Source organism: Anabas testudineus, chromosome 23, assembly GCF_900324465.2.
Source record: "Anabas testudineus chromosome 23, fAnaTes1.2, whole genome shotgun sequence".
Lineage (NCBI taxonomy): Eukaryota > Metazoa > Chordata > Actinopteri > Anabantiformes > Anabantidae > Anabas > Anabas testudineus.
Window position 1 is genome coordinate 12,812,915 of NC_046631.1, and position 17,097 is coordinate 12,830,011.

Here is a 17,097-nt window from a genome sequence, read left to right on the forward strand (position 1 = left end):
TTTAGAAATGTTCAACCTTTTGGAAAACAGTATATGAGAAGATCAATGCCAACTGTACATAAAAAGCTGGAGTCAGCTACCAAATTTGCATACACAGTGGAAACATTTGGCCCTTAAAACTGATCAATGTGTCATTCTACTTTTGTGCAAAATGAGAAAAATTAAAATGAGCTGTATCAGAAGGACAATTTGATGCTGGTTTAGGGGCAGTATTTCCTGAGAAACCCCAAACATTTACACTTCTGTCAAGAGTAAATTACAATACAAGGTGGACAAGGTGATAAAAGCAAGACTGGGGAAAAGTCCTGGATATGAGCAGGTTGAAGCTGCACAGCCATGAGGCAAATGCCTGTGTCTATAACAATAACAGTAAAGTCCACCCGATGCTGGCGAGAGATCCAGGCAGTATGAGAAGGATTGGGGCAGTTCAGAGTTGATGCCCGAGAAGGGTATGTGGCATGTTCCTGCCAAACAAGTTCACAGTCCTGAAAATACACTTATTGCAATTCAATTTAATTTTGTTTGTATAGCACCAAATCACAACAGTGTTTAAGATTTAAGAACCTACAAAGTATAATTGTATACTGTATTATATAGAAAACAATCCCACTTAAGCAGCACCAGGAGACAGGGGAGAGGAAAAACTCCCTTTAGAGCTAGAAACCAGCAGCAGAACCAGGCTCAGGGTGGGAGGCCATCTGCCTCGACTGGTTGGGAGTGAGTGGAAAGAGGAGGGAAAAAGAACAGAAGGCAACAAAAAACACTCGGTTTGACAAAGTTTTCTAAAAATGAAACTTGGAGTTTTCCTATTTGCTTCTATTAACAATGAATAATGTTGGGGGTTTAGGAGAAAAACTATTAAATGATCAATTTAAACACCGTATGTCAGAACAAGCTCAAGGGTATGATTAAAACAGTGAGTCGGTTAATTTAAAGTTTGAGCAAATCCAATGGAGTCTAATAATGAATTAAATGCAGTGCTGAGACAGTTATCATCAACATCTACATGGATATTAAAGTCACCCACTATAATGACTTTATCTGCACTAGAACTAAATCAGATAAAAAGTCTGAGAATTCAGTTTAAAACTCAGAGTAAGACAGGAGGACGGTACACAATAACAAACAGGACTGGTTTTTGATTTTTCCAGTTTGGATCCGATAGGCTAAGAGTGAGGCTCTCAAATGAATTAAAACTATGTTTAGTTATGTTTTTTGGGGTTGATTAATAATCTTGAGTGGAAGATTGCTGCTACTCCTCCACCCCGACCGGTGTTTCTAGGAACATGATAATTAATATGACTTGCGGGGGTCGACTCATTCAGACGGATATATTCATCCTGCTGCAGCCAGGTTTCAGTAAGACTAAATAAGTCTATTCAAATCATGTACTAACAGGGATATCTGATATTTAACAGTCCACATAGTCTCTATGGGGTTTTGGTAGTTTTAGGGGGTGATAGCTGTAAGGAAGCTGCAGAGATGTCAGGGTTTAGGTCGTCTAATAAACTCAGCCAATGTTTCTAGATAGTAGAGATGCAACATCTAAAGGGGATGGATGCCGTCTCTGATCATCAGCCCAGGTTTTCTCCAAAAAGTGTTCCTGTTAGAGACCTGAACCTGGTCGTGGTGAACCTTGGGCGAATGTCTAGGTTCGACTTCCCGGCTGCTCGGGAACTGTCGGAGGACAAACAGGAGCTAGACTAAGTGGCTTGTTTTCCATAGCTACTGGGACCTGGCTAGCTGGCTTGTTTTCCATAGTGTGGAGTCTCTAAATAGGTCAGCCTTGCCTCCAATGCTGCAAATAACTTACATTTATTACAAATCCTCTTATCACTAAAGGAGGCCGAGTAGAAACTAAAAATAAGAAACAGGTGAGAGCAGGAGAAGGGAGGAGAAGAAGCAGCAGCCATGACAGACCTCAGAAAACAAGATAATTGATAAATTAGGAGTTTTATGAACAGGCCCTTGAGTAACACAAGCGTATGTTACGACTCTTACTTAAGTCGTTGTTCACTAAAACTATGTATTTAGTTTTTAAGTTGGTTAAAGTGTTAAAGTTAGTTGTACAAACACAGCACAAGTGAATAGCAAGTCAGCCTTAGCAGAACAGAAAGTGATGCAATTCACCTGCCGCAGAAGCAGCTGGTGCATCATTCAAAATGATTCATGCAGTTGTGCTGTATAGTCTGAAAGGTAGGGACTGATCTTTCTGATGTCGAGAACAGAAATCAGACATTTGAATCAACATGACAACTTATTTTTCAAGAATAATTACAGAAATAAAATCCATCAGTTTCTTTATCTGGTTGTGGCCAATCGTAGGTGAAGCTGCAAACAGACTCTGTTCAGAGACCTATATTGCTATCCCTAACTGTAAACCTCACATCTGAACCAAACAAGTTTAAAATTTAATTTAAATTTGGATTTAAGGTGAACAAGAGGGGCCAAAATCATCATTTGGTCATCTTGGAAAGCCTTTGTTGGCTAGCCAATCCATGGAGGACTTGGATGCATGCAATGAAGCATTGTCCTGCATAAATATCACGGTCTGTTTAAATGCTCGTCTTGCACCACTGCCTGAAGAAAAGTGTCTTTCAGAAACTGGCAGTAGTTTTTAGACCATTACTTTTAACCCATCTGCCACTCAAATAGGTCCAATCATTAATGACAGCAGCCCAAATAATTACCTCTCCACCACCCCGTTACCACAGGCCCATCTCTCACGCTCATCCCTTTTCCCTCCCATCTTGTAAGTCCATAACACCTTAAAGAATTCGGTCTTAAAGGTAAAGATAGGCCTTTCTCATCTTTGCAATAGCTTGGGTTAGGGTTAGACACAACTTGTGCTTCGGAAAGGCGGGGGCTAAAGGGTTCTTTGGAAGTTTCATGCACATATCTTTTTTTTTTTTTTAATTGCACAGCGATCATTGACAAATCATTTTTGCAGCAATTATATCTCAACATTTTGGCAATTACATTAGTGTAGCATCTCTCTAAATGACATTTGGCAATATGTTTCTTCTCAGCATCTCAGAAGTCTCTTTTTCAACCCATTTCGCCTGCAGCAAACCACGACCTAATAACTGCACACAGAATATAAGGCATTCCTGACTTTGAACAACACCCTCTCTAAATCAAGCATTTAGATTCCACAAAGCGAACATCAAGGTGAAGAGAGTCTGGTGTTAAAACTATGTTTTATAATTATGTGCACAGTGTACACAGCAGAAAAAATATTCAAGAAAGAACATCATCACTCAAATAAGGGTGAAGCAACTGTGATGGATGGGCCATGTGGTTCAAATAGGGGCAGATCATTTCACAGAGGTTGCACTGAGATGGTCTTCTCTATGCAAGAAAGCTGGCATAGAACAGGTCTGACAAGGTTGCCAAGATGACCTTAACTCAGGGTGAGGCTCAATTTGTTGCCAATGATATGGAATGATGGATCCCTCTCACTGTCTCCTTCTCCAGCTCTCACCTACCTGACTTTTGAACGGACTCTCTTCCACTCCACAAGATCAACAGAATGGCTTCATTCTGGGAAAGCATCGCAAACAAACCAGCCATGAGAATAAATCAAACACCAGCCTCAAAGAGGTCTAATCTCTTTCTTTGTTTCCCCTCATATCGTTCTCCTCATTATTTTATTTGCTCTCCTTTCGCTGAGCCTAGGCTTAAAGTTGGCAGGGCCGCAGAAGAATTGTCTGAGGGAAAGATTAAGAGAAGGTTGGTGAGGATTTTCAGGCCGTCTGATCTCCCTTTCATCTGTTTCACAGTTTGTTATTAGTCCACACACAACCACAAGACATGAAACTGTTTGAGAAGCACAATAACTTCATTCAGGTTACATCAGAGTTAAGGAGGCCTGGGGCAATGACATCTGAGGTCGCACTTCCAGGAAAGAGGTGAGTTTGTAAGATGTCCAAGATGGATCATATGTTGTATTAATCAGTTCACTGTCAACATGAAATTACATTTTCATGCAGTTGTGCTCATCAGCCATCAGATGGGGTCCTTGAGTCACTGCGATCTGTAAAGTTGCTGAGATTCATCACTCACGTTTCACAGCAGAATGGCTCAGTTAGCGATTCCAGTGGCCTCTATGGTTGCTTTAATACCGTTGGAGAACATTTCGTTTGTACAGATGAAAATGGCAGCTTCTTGATCCTGACATTGTCATGCCTTGTATTATTTGCAGCTGCTTCAACACCACTTGCACCTAAAGCACAGCGAACGTACAAAGTGGAGACCACATTGGACTTGTTAAAACAAAAGAGTGAACCAGGAGTGCAGTAGCATGTTATGCTTTGTGGAAGGCGGTTAACGCACGTTGTCCAAGAAACATAAGAGGTTGACGAACTGGTTTTAAAGAGTGGAGGTCTCTATGGCCTGTGCTTGCTCTACTCCGTCATGCAGACACTGCTGCACAGTACAACTTAGTGTTTCTGCTGACATATACATTAACACAAAAGACAGCACTGTATGACGCTCAAGTATGAGTGCACGTCTATCCAATGCTAAACCCTTGAAGATCCAGTGCATGTGTGGAAAAAAGTGATCAGCTGTCACCTCAAATGATTCATGATCAAGTTAATTAAATGAGTTCCCTTTGCAGCTTAGCGGGCATATGACTGCCTTGAAAGTGGAGATGGTGGTTTCCCACACATGGCATTCTAGTGACAGTACAAAGAGTCCTTGTTTTACTGGAGGGTATTACAAGTTTCTGCCAAATGATCCCTTGTCTTCCATGTTTGGTCTGTGGAGCATTGATAATTATTCACCAAGGTAAGGTAATACACATCTCCTCCTCTCCATGCATCCACACAAACCACTCAGTTTGAACACCATAGAGTTGAAGATGACCTGACATGGCCCCACACTCACATGCTTCCCAAAGCTTTTCCTATGATTACATTTCTTACAACCCCAACCCTCCTGCAGGGGTTGCCCAACAGCTGGAGCATTGCCAGTCGTCCTTGTTTTTTCCTCATCCTTAACTTTCTGTGGCTCCTCTGCTCTCCACAGCAGGTGGAACAGGGCATCCATAGATATAATCTAGATGTGATTCAGAATATATATAGATAGTGAGAAAATTGAGAAAACAGAGAGAACACCTGTAGTACGATGATCATGTGGACTAGTGAAGTGGAGAGCTGGCACCAAGCCGTGCTCCATTCCTTTGAACTACAGCTCTCTTGGCAGGACATGACAGATAACTGATGTAACTCACTCTTCAGAGAAAAGAAAATGAGCTCTTTGCAGAGTTCAGACCAGCCGGCTGCTTATCTGGTGCTGACCTGAAGGAGTAGTCAGAAATAAAAAAGAACAAAGCTCAAGCAAGCAGCCAATTTCCATATAAACTTGGCAAAAAATATTTTATTGAACATATGCTAGAATAGAAACAGAGAATGGAGTTATCCACCATAGAAAGTGCTGTACATATGTCTACATTTCAGTCATCCAGAAGCAAAGTTTCCTGTCGCTGCCAATCACACACACAGGAAGTGTGCGATGCCAGCTGAGGCCGGATCCTACTGTAGCCGATCCGATCATCACAGGCTGTAACGACATCAGTGTGTGACATGAGACTGGAGCTGTTGAGAACATTAAAACTATCACAACCAGGGACATGTAAAAGCTTCCGACTTACTTGTGGGTGGCCAAGATGGTGAATGAGTAGCTGACTACTGATCTTTCCCGGGCACCCAGTGGTAGCAAAGAGGTTTTCATTGGCTCGAGACCATCTGAGGTAGAAAATAACATTTGTTAATGTAGAAATACATAATACTAAATTAATATATGCCTGTGTTCATCAGTTACAACAGGTAAAAATCTACTTCCTTTTTAATATCTGAGAAGCTTTGAGGCATATTTTAAGTAGACAGCAGCATAGAATTTGGATTCTTAGTTGATGTTAAATTGCTTGTGTAGATGGTAAATTGGTAAATCCTAAAAACAAAACAACTTACAACAATTTAATAGATTAATTAATTTCCTTACTTGAATAATCGTGCTTTATCTCTGTGGGATGGTCTTTTTTCTTGTGGGTAACTGCAAACAATGAGAACAAGGTAAAACATGTAGACGAATTTCAAGTTATTACGCCAAATCCAGCATCAAGCATCATCAATATGATTCTTTCCCTCACCTGGAGCGAGTTATGTCCCAGATGATCCAGTCGCTGCCTGCCACAGCACCAACTTTGATTGTGTTTGTGAGGCACCAGTCAGCCGACATGAGTGGTGACTGTCCGCAGTCCAGAGACAGAATAGCCTGCTGGGTCAGCAGGTCATAGAAGCGAATTGTCCCCTTCTTCTCAGCCACCATTAACTAGAAATGATGATGGCCACTTAAAGCAATGCTTTATGTTGTTTCAGTGACATTACTGTAATACACTATACAGCTATGCTCAGTAAATTCAAGTTTATACCTTTTAAGGTTCATGTAAGGCCTAGAGAATTAGTCCAAGCATGCAGTCACACCATTATTTTCTAAATATTAGACCAGGTTTCAGTGAAGAATATTTTCATGAATGCACCAATCTATTTTTTTCCTCTACTAGTAAGGACTCAAATACCTCCCCCCAACACTTAGACCAGAGCCATTTTTCCCAAATTTAAAATCTGTATATATCTAATTACTTTTAGATCAAGTAGTATGAGGCCTCGGATACTGTGGCATGAAAAACTGAGTCCACAGCCCAATTTAAATTTGACCAATGACGGATCTTTTTATTGACATCAACACATCATTTGTAATTAGTGTAGATCTGTGAATCGTGAAACATCACGTTTGGTTTAAATCAAGACTTCAGTGATCAGGTCAGGAGGATGTGAAGGACACTAAACAGGGCCTCAATAACCACCTTGCAAAAGATAACAATGCTCTGTAATTATCCTATTATGTGACCATTTTTAACAACCGTACAGTTTACCTGACCTCACACCTGGCTGAATGATTGGAAAACAGCACTACATGTTGTTGCATTGAGCCAACACACTTAAGAGTTTGACTTGAGAATGCATCTAACAACCAACCCTCCTACCTACCTTATAGATTTCCTCTGGGTGCCAACACACACTGACACCAGGAGAGCGAAGTCTGAGTATCGTGTTTTCATTTCCATCCAGGTCCCACACCCTATAGATATAGAATAAAGTGATTAAAATAAGCTTTATCATGGATACCAGGAAAACACATAAGTTGATGAGACAAAGCTTGAAGTGCAGCTACTTCATTATAAAAAAATGTGTTGTGGGAATTGTTTGCAAAAGTTCTTATTGTTATCTAGCTATTGTGAAGGGAATAAGAAACACAAGACTTTAAATCACTTCTAATTAGTGGGGCTGTGAACTAATTCAACTTGATGTGAACCGCTCTTGGCCCAAAATCCAAAACAAATTCCACTATGTCTTAATTAACAACAAAGACAGGGTTTAGAGAAAACCTCTAAAAATAGCATCAGATTTTGAGCCACCCATAGATGCTTCCACAATAATTGAAACAATTCACCTTCCCAAGGTTTCTCTTACTGACGCTCAGGCAAAGACATAATGACACTGACACAGTCTTGATGCTGACAGACATAAGGTCAGAAGTTTCCATTTACTTGTTTGTTCTCTTGATGCTTTTTCCCCAGAATTCAACCACAACTTTTCCAAAATGTGGGTCTCAATACATGACAGGCACAATGGGGCAATGATGGATGTCATGTTTTCATCCAAGTTCATGTTTGCTCCTAATTTATCTACTGTAACTCTCCTGCTAGTTGTGCGCAAGCAATGTACAGAGTTGTCATACTTTTTCCAGGGAAAATGGGATCTTTTCACGAATCTGGGCACTGACATGTGAAGACAGACAAACTTATGCTAGACTCCTCTTACAAGGAAAACGCCGGCCTCACATTACATTGAGCTATGATATCAGGGGCAGAAGGGTGCATCACCATCGCCTGAGTTGGCGTTACGCTCCACTCACGTTACAGGAAATGTTTCGCTGTGGGCGGCCCGCTGCCATTCATTTTCTGTGGAGTACAGAGCGGGCAGCAGAAATCGCATCAGTTGAGGAAGAGCAGCGGAGAGAAGTTGAACAGCATCCTATTCATGCAAATGAAACTGAGGAGTCTCGCAAGCAAATGCCAACCAAGAATCAAAGCTCATGTGAGGATTATGACCAATCTTCATTAAAATAATAGCTGATTGTACAGCTAAATAAGACCCTTGATGGAGAAAGCATCTGAGAAACAGCTCGGATGTAATGAATCACTTGGATGGAGAGACCTGCGGTTCCTGAGATGTGGATCTATGGTTAACCACATCTGAACGATGCCTGAACTAGAAGAAAAGGTGGGGGTGGAAGCACAGGGGCTGGGGGTGGGAGACTGCAAGTGTTTCTGGGAATATAAAACAAACACTTGTGAGGCATAGAAAGGCGTTGACTGATGAGGTCATGCAGAAGACATCATCTAATAAAGCCCAAAAAGTATCTCCAAAGACCATCTAAATGTCAAGTGTGTTGTTGGAGAGATTGATGTCCTCAGTGATGTGGTGTAGGGGAGGATATGCCCCATCTCAAATAAAGACCTCAGTACACACTCAACTTTTCCTGCTTCGTCTCCCCTGCAGCAGGATAGAGCCCTGTTGAAAAGCTGGGCTTCTTTCTTTTGCCCATATGCAGACTCTGCCTCCGCTGTGGAGTATGAGCGAGGCTGAGAAGAAAAAAAAATGAAAAGAAAAGAAAAACCCTGAGACCACACCAGGAAAACAACGACTAAACCCTATTCTTTCAAACCACTAGCCAAGCAGAGCTCAATTGCACGCTACACCACCAACGGCCAAACTGTGGTCAACCACTCTGCCCTTCAGATGCAGAGCACCAGCTCCCCAAAACAACATAACCTTTGCCAAATGAGGTGAAAGACATAAGAAACATAAATACAAGTGACCACCTCTGATAAAACACTGTAATTGCATAACACTACATCAAGCAGTAACACTCTGCTTCCATGTACAACAGAGTTGAAAAGGACATCTGAAGTCCAGTGTTGTTATCAGAGCGAGGTCAGAACATTACAGTATGTCAATATTTTCCATAAATGGGGCAAATGGGTGAAGCCGTAAGCTCTGTGTGATCTGATTTATTGTAGAGAACAGAGTAAATAATCAAATGTTGATTCTCTGGAGCTGGATAACTGGAAAAGTCAATGTCCCTCTCCAGTGCCTTACACAGTCTCCCTGATTGAAGTGCACAATATCAGCTTCAGCATTTACTTTGACAAGATCTGATTTCTAAACAGAAACATTAACATTGTCTTTAAAACTGGCTTATTGCACTTCTACTAGGTTTTTTGGGTTAGTTTGTTAATAATACATGTTAACACAATTTAATTTAAATGAAGTGGATACTTGTACAACAGTGTACAGTGTAAAAACTGAAATTACAATGTCATTTTAAAAACCTAACTGTATATTGGTGTTAAGAAATAACACACAAAAAGGATTACAAATAGCACTAACCAGTGAACTCCTGACTACACAGTGCACACTGCACATTAACACCACACTGTGGAAAAACTAGCTAGCAAGCCAGCAGTAGATAATATTAAGAGGATGGCAATAATAAAAGATTAACAGATAACTAAAATTAATAGATAATCAAAATAGCTAAATGACGTTAAATGACACTAATGGATAAATTGTTGAAAATACAATTATTTTCTTGCCACTGTATTTAAATATTCCTGACCTTCACCAATGTCAATATAAACACACTCACATTAAACAAACATGGTGATGAAACTTATGAAAACTCCCCAACAATATCAGTTTGCTATTCACAAACAGCAGCTGATGTGAGCTGTGCCATCACAAAACTACCTTGACCTTGACCTACGATCATGGGTTGCTAATTTGAATGTAGCTTCCAAGAATTACAGAGTAAAGTCAGAGTTTACATATTCATCCGTCCGCAGTCTGTAAATAGATGGATGATTTGTTACTGATACTACTCTTTATAGGCACTGGTCTATAAAGAAAAACACCTAGATTAACAGGTAAAGTGTTAACATATTAGTCAGGTACACCAGGTGGGTGATCACAGGATTACTGAGAACATGTTTCATGCACAGGTGAAACAAAGTTCTGTAAAAGAAAAGCTGCTATCGAGCATGTTTTTTCCTTAAACAACATTAAGGCAAAGTAAAAGCAAACAGATTATCACTGAGAATAGAACTAAACGCTTTAAACCATATACAGTGCACAATGCAGCAGAGGTAGCAGGTGTGCGTTTCATCATCAGCGAACTCAGACAACCCCAAATCCCTCCGCGAACCTGCAGTGTCCCCTTGTGATCTCTAGGTGGCACATTTCCCCACAGACCACCTCCACTCGTCTACACTGAGCTGTTTAGACTACAGTACATGAACCAAATGTAAACTCCCCTGAGGAAGTGGAGTCTGGTTCCCCACCTAGATGCTCCAGCATCAGGTTGCATATTGGCAAAAGCAGAGTTCCCACAACTACAGGGGTCAGTGATGACAAAGCTAAGCAAACTTATAGTAGAAGCACTGCTGCCAAAGCTAACAGAGTGATGGAGAGGTCATGAGCCTATACATGCAGGCATACACTTCTCTCCCTTCCCGCAGAATCGGTTTCCTCCTCTCATATTGAGGCTCAGTTTGTGTGGGCTGCCTGGAAGGTCCTCTCCTGTGAACTTGATCTATCCCTTGTTCCACCTCTGTCTTCCTCCTGCGTCCCATATTTTCTCAACATGACAGAATTTAAATCTTTCAGCAGATGGAGCGCACTCTGTTTTCTCTGGCTGGTCAATGGAGGGAGGGGAAGAGGAGAGTGGATGGGAGTGGAGAAGACTCATTCTCCTGTGCATTCTCAGACACCCTGATGTTGAAGGACAAGGCACTGAGATCAAGACAGTTTGATCAAGCCGGTGACTGTTCAAGTGTTTTACAATGACAAATAACCAGTTAACAGGACTAAGATAAACATTAAATAGAAACAGACAATAAACCAACTTTTAAAATGTCAACACTATAAGATCCTTACAAAGAAATGCAAAACCTGCTGTGTGCGGATATATGTTAGGTTACATGATGAGCTTCATTCAAAGGTTTTAAATAAACTGAAGTGCTCGTTTTGTTTTGTTTCTCCAGCCTCTTTAATGGGACTGTTTCTTAGTATACTGTTTAGTATAAATGTAAACTTTGTTCTGATTTTAACTCTTGATCTGATAGAAAAAGCCATGGGAACATGGTAACATTGGAGACTGAGATGCACATTTAAATAAAAATATAGAAGCAGGCTCTAATCTGTAGATCAGCATCAAGTTGCATGTTGCAGGAGAACTAGCCTCCGGATGTAGGGGGAGTTGTCCTTGCAGTGACCCTGGCTACGAACACATTTCTTTCTTCCTTTAGTTCATCTGAAAAGGAAAATTTGGGGACCTTATTACAGGTCCCCTTTAGAGAGCAACAATTTTCTGGAGCTAATTGGATTTCCATATTTAACCAATTAGCTAGAAAAGCTACAATGCAGCTCTGTGCTTACGCACAGTCACACCGGAGCATGTTGTGCTTAGCATCAAGTTTCACTGTGGAAACACAGTCATGTCTTTCTGCACCATTAACAGAGAACAGAACTGAAAATCAGAACCTAGGAACACACACACAAATAAAATGGTTTGGACCTGCAAGTGTGGTCATCACTGACGGAAGCAATTTGTTTCCCCTCCGTGGGTTCGAACACCAAATGGTTAATGTAGCTGGTATGGCCCTCCATCACCTGGGCAGTAGTATAGAAAGAACAATATGTTAATGAAAACAGAAGAAACAACAAATGAATGTGGTCAATAAGAATGTGTATTTTCAGAGAAACTCTAGCTTCTACACCGGTGCAGCTCTGCCTTCTGTGTGTACAGCTACGTTTCCTGCATCACTAAGGAGCCAATGTGAGTGCTAAGTAGAGAACATTTGATGCCAACTGACAACAACAGTTCTGGCAAATGTGCTCCAGATGTTGCGCTACCTTGACTTCATGCCTATCCTGAAGATCAGAAGTCAACAGGCGTAGCCTTCTGTCAGCTGCAGCAGTGCAAAACCTGCAAAGAGAAAGGAAGAGGACATGAAAGGAAGGGTATAAAAATAAAGACAGAACATCAAAACGGAGTCAGTCTGCTCAGACCCCAAAGACAGATGCCATCTCTTTCTATATACATGTCTGCAACCACCTAGACTGACACCTCTGGATGTGTGTCAGTGTGTGTGGTAGAAACTTGGACCGTGATCAGTAGAAATGCTGCCAGGGAGATTCTAATTGCGCACTAAGATAAACATTGAGAAAAATAAGATTCCTCACGCCATTTACGCACGTCTCTGTTCAAAAACCTGTGCAGAGCCAGGCAGAGGACTTTCCCTCTAATCAGTCCGTGTATAAGCCAGCGCCTGCAATTATTCACACAATTACACTAACTCACTTATGACAAGAAAAACACACACATATCACCAGAATAAACAGACAGCAGTTCACACATTTTCAGTTGCAGCACCGACGGATCTGGCATGATGTCAATATAAACACCCTTAACGTGCTTCAGGGTATTACTGCTGCAGTACATTAGATTACATTAGGCCAAGCCTTCTAACCCTTCAAATTAGTGCTGCACTTTGGAGTAAAGCATGGAACACGTTTTGGCTCTTTTTGCTTTTGTTAGGTTAATATCAAAGCCATTTTCTTGAACGCATCAAAATACAATAAAAGTCACTATAAAGGGGCGACTCCACTGAACTTAAGCGAGTGTGAATTTCACCTTTATTTAAAAAAAAAAGGGATTATTTTTGCACAAAACAGAAACGAAAGACGTGGATATATCTACACAAAGTTCACCCCTGAGACCCTGTTTTTGTAAGACTTTAAGTTTAATAACTTATTATCTTAAATATCATATTATATATATGCCTATATTCATGAAATTCTTATTTTTTTAAAGAATATTTAGTTAAATATTATGTGTGGTGTGTGATGGCAACTCAACACTATGAAGATGCAAAATAAATCAGGAATGCACCTTTTACTACAAATACTGAAGTGAATTAAGGATGGATCTTGATTTCTGATTGTTCACAGTTACATTTATAATTTACATTTACAGGCAGTGTAAGCATAATGAGGTCTTGCCTTAGTGACCCTACTGGAGGTAGGCCACAGCCAGGATTTGAACCCTCCTCTACAGCATGGAGGGCAGCGAATTTACAAAAACACTATCCAGCAGTCATGATTTCTGTGTTTGACTTGATTTCCATGTCCTTTTTGTGTCACAACATGTGTTTTCTGCACAACCTAACCATGCAGCTTCCCTCAAGTAAAACATTAATTATTCTCCAGATGCTGTCCAGAGTTCATATAAAAAAACAACTGAACAAGGGTATAAATGCTACTCTAACACTCGCCTACTTCTTCCGTCTACTGTGTTTACCCAGTTGTTCAAAATCTGCTTCAGACAGTTTTGTGCAGGGTGGCCAGTCTTTGTGTTTTTCAGTAGTCTTCAGATCTGTTCCCATTACAAGCTACAGTAGTGGCAGCGCTGCAGCTCAAGCCCCCTCTCTTCCCCTCATCTCTCTCACTCTCTCTGGGCCCCTGCTTGAGGCAAGCCCGTGAGAACATTGTACTTTTCCTGGAAGGCACAGCTACGTGCAGACCAAAGGGAGGGATGGAACCTGAGTGGGTAGTCATCAGCGCAATAACATGTGCACACGTCACAGGGCTGGCTCAAGGGCCCTGTGGAGTAAACCACAGAAGGCCAAGAATTATTGCTGCCTTTCCTATTCAATTACAGAAAGCCTAAACACCTCCAGAGGGGCCACAGAACCTTCCCATCCACTGCTCCAATTAGGAGGAAACTCTTGCTTTCTAACAATCTGCAGTGAGGCTGTTCCCTCCTGTCCAAGGCCACCTGAAACAACTTGGCTTGCATCCCAGCAGCTGCAGTGTGACAGTGAAAGCCCATTATGACTTAGTTTCACAAAGCACACAGTGTAGCTGCTGTGCCTTGTCTAAAACTCGTTACAAGAAGTCTGCGAATAATTATCCAGTTGTGTTAAAAGATATGGACATTGGGTTTCTGATGAGGGAGTAAAATATGCCACTAATCTTTGCACTGCCTGATGACCTCTTACATAACACGCTGCAGATGACCAACTGCACACTCCACCTTGGGATAAACATAGCTGGTTATGCTAGGGAGGTCACTAATTAAAAAGTAAACTGGTAAATATACAAGTACAATACACATCATATTATGCAGGGCAGTCGCAGCAGCAGAGACAGGAAGAGTTGTCAGAGTTGAGGAAAGGATGAGCAAACCAGCTCCAGTGTCCATAAGGCTGATGGCTATGACAATGCTGGAGTAGCTTTGAGACAAGTGTTTGATTGTCCCCAAATGGCCCCACTAAAGTTTAAATTTCAACATGATAGAATATCTGTAGAGAGCTCTGAGCATAGCAGTCACCGACACCATTCAGTGTGATGGCGCTTGAGAGGATCTACCAGGAAGAATCGGATAAACTGCCCAAAACCAGGTGTATAAAGCCTGTAACCTCTGTTTGTTTTAAGTTTATTCATAATTGTTGCATGACAATGCAGAAATACGTGGGCTAATTTTAAAAGTCTTCCACGGTTGTATGTATGTTCAGTGTGGGTGGCATGCTGCAACAGCTGCTAGTTGAAATCAGGCGATATGACAAAGATGCACAAATGTTGTATAACTGAGAATTTACTTTAAATTGTGTTTGAAGTAGTTTTCTGCTTCAAAACAGTTTCCATCTAGAAGCCAGATTTGAAGTATTTGCATACATGGTTTTATGATTTGTTTTTTATTAGTAAAGTTAACATGCAAAGTCAAACTATTACAATCTAGTGTCATAAAGCCTGTCTTTAGTCATAAAGATGGATACATAACAATACCACATCATAGTGAGTGTAGGTTGGATTGTACCTGATATTGGGTGTCCTGTCCAGCCGAGACTCAGGACTCCAGGCAAGAGCACTGACACGTCCTTCATGATGAAAAACTCGAAGAACATTGAATTCAACTCCCTCAACCTCCACATCCTCCTCCTGTGGGGACATGTTCATGTTCAAAAAAGCAAGAATAGGCTGTGCAATAAGTAAATTGAACTGTGGAAAACTGCATTTCTAACCTGGAAGAGGCAGGTGCCCACTACCACATACTGGTTTCCACCATAGGCCAGGAGAGAGGCAGGGGTACCAGAGCTAAAAGGACTGAACTCCACTACGTGAACATAGTCCTCACATGCCACTGTGTAGCTGGGACTGCGTGTAGAGTCCTCCTGCATGCTGCGTTCTGGCAAAACTGGCTTTAAATTCCCTAAGACGATAGAAAACTGTCTCAGTTTTGCACAATCAACTAGAAATAAACTTAATAAAAACACCATCACATTTTAGCATGAGCTAGATTTGAGCTTGTAAGACCACATCCATTTATCAAATATTGAGACATTTTTTTGCTAATACTTATAAAGTTATGAAACGGTTTAATGGCTCTAGGTGTCTGAACAAGCGAGTCTACTTTGTGACAGTAAAAAAATGTGTTTGCATCAATGTGATAAAAAAAAAAAAAAAAACCCTGGTTCTTGACGTTACTCATTTGTTGAATCAGCCAAAAACACTAATGCCTGGTGGTTTTATTCATAAACAATGCATTTACTATATCACTGTATAAAAAGGCAATAGGATTGTATCTGTATTGCCCACTTTCAGACTCAATTTACAAGAGCATGGTCTATAGTAAAAAACAACAACAAAGAAAAGCATATCAGACTCATAAATTCAAACCAAAAAACAAAACACAACAGAACAAATCTATATACATTTATATCTACAGCATTGATGTTTTTAACAAGCATGGCATAAACCTGGTTGTTAACAAAAATACAGTTTTGTTATATCTTCAACCTTTAGTGTCACTTCAGGATAACTGAAGAGAGCTTCACGCCAAATCGTGTTCAAATATATCCTTGTTTTAAATATTCTTATTAATATAGAGACCACAATAGAAAACATGGCTCAATATAAATCATTTCCCCAAACTCTGTCAATGACTCTTCAAATCGGGAAAGAACTACCTAACGCACATCTTTACATGTACATCTAATTCTATGTTTTACAGGGCTCCAGATAGTGGAGCTGTAACGTTAGACTGAGGTTTCCACAATGACATGTACACGAGTATTTTGGTGCAAGACACGCTAGCAACGCCCATCTAACGTGAGCTAGGTGCGTTACATTCACCTGCGGTGCAGCTGAGCTCATTAAAACACCTGACGGCACCTGAGATCATTAAAACACCTGACGGCACCTGAGCTCATTAAAACACCTGACGGCAGCTGAGCTCATTAAAACACCTGACGGCACCTGAGATCATTAAAACACCTGACGGCACCTGAGATCATTAAAACACCTGACGGCACCTGAGATCATTAAAACACCTGACGGCACCTGAGATCATTAAAACACCTGACGGCACCTGAGATCATTAAAACACCTGACGGCACCTGAGCTCATTAAAACACCTGACGGCACCTGAGCTCATTAAAACACCTGACGGCACCTGAGCTCATTAAAACACCTGACGGCACCTGGCGAGGAGCTAAAACGTGACTGCTAGCCGCTCAGAGCAACGCTAGCTAGTCATTAGCCAAACAAAAGCTTCTGCCAGTTTGTACAAATAAAAGACACATCTAAAAGCAACAACGCCCCCCTAGTTACAAGAATATATTCGATTCCAAATACGACACGGACACACATCACAATCTAAAACAACATATTCCACCTCCTCAACTTCCAAATCTCCTCGAATCAAACGCTGCGCGCCTTTCGGGATGTTTTCAACCTTCTTCCTGCTACGTCATGGACTGTCCTATTGAGTACAAATGGCAGGGGTGTTTTGTGTGACATGAGTAAATGAAATCGAACCCACTTTGAGATTTACAGGCATGCCATGTGTAATTAATATGGTGATGAATATTTCTACCGATGTGTATCAATCTAGTATAAATCTTTA

At 41.0% G+C, this 17,097-nt stretch overlaps 1 protein-coding gene across 1 annotated transcript; it reads right to left on the reverse strand.

Moving 5' to 3' along the window:
* Nucleotides 1-5,362: 5,362 nt before the first annotated feature.
* Nucleotides 5,363-16,931, reverse strand: nup37 (nucleoporin 37). Its single transcript, XM_026360994.2, has 10 exons — nt 16,867-16,931; nt 15,215-15,402; nt 15,010-15,131; nt 12,045-12,117; nt 11,707-11,801; nt 7,056-7,146; nt 6,155-6,336; nt 6,007-6,057; nt 5,657-5,750; nt 5,363-5,565 (listed from the first exon to the last, which is right to left on the reverse strand). Exons 2-10 carry the CDS (start codon nt 15,368-15,370, stop codon nt 5,452-5,454), a joined length of 978 nt encoding a protein of 325 aa, XP_026216779.1. The 5' UTR covers nt 15,371-15,402; nt 16,867-16,931; the 3' UTR covers nt 5,363-5,451.
* Between the last annotated feature and the right edge of the window lie 166 nt (nt 16,932-17,097).

Bases quoted from the DNA above. Each gene is read 5' to 3' on its own strand.
- nup37 (XM_026360994.2), bottom strand. From the start codon at position 15,370: ATGCAGGAGGACTCTACACGCAGTCCCAGCTACACAGTGGCATGTGAG. The intron at 15,132-15,214 runs GTTAGAAATGCA...ATGTCCCCACAG, and splicing joins TGGGCACCTGCCTCTTCCAG to GAGGAGGATGTGGAGGTTGA. The intron at 6,337-7,055 runs GTAGGTAGGAGG...CATCATTTCTAG, and splicing joins ACCCAGAGGAAATCTATAAG to TTAATGGTGGCTGAGAAGAA.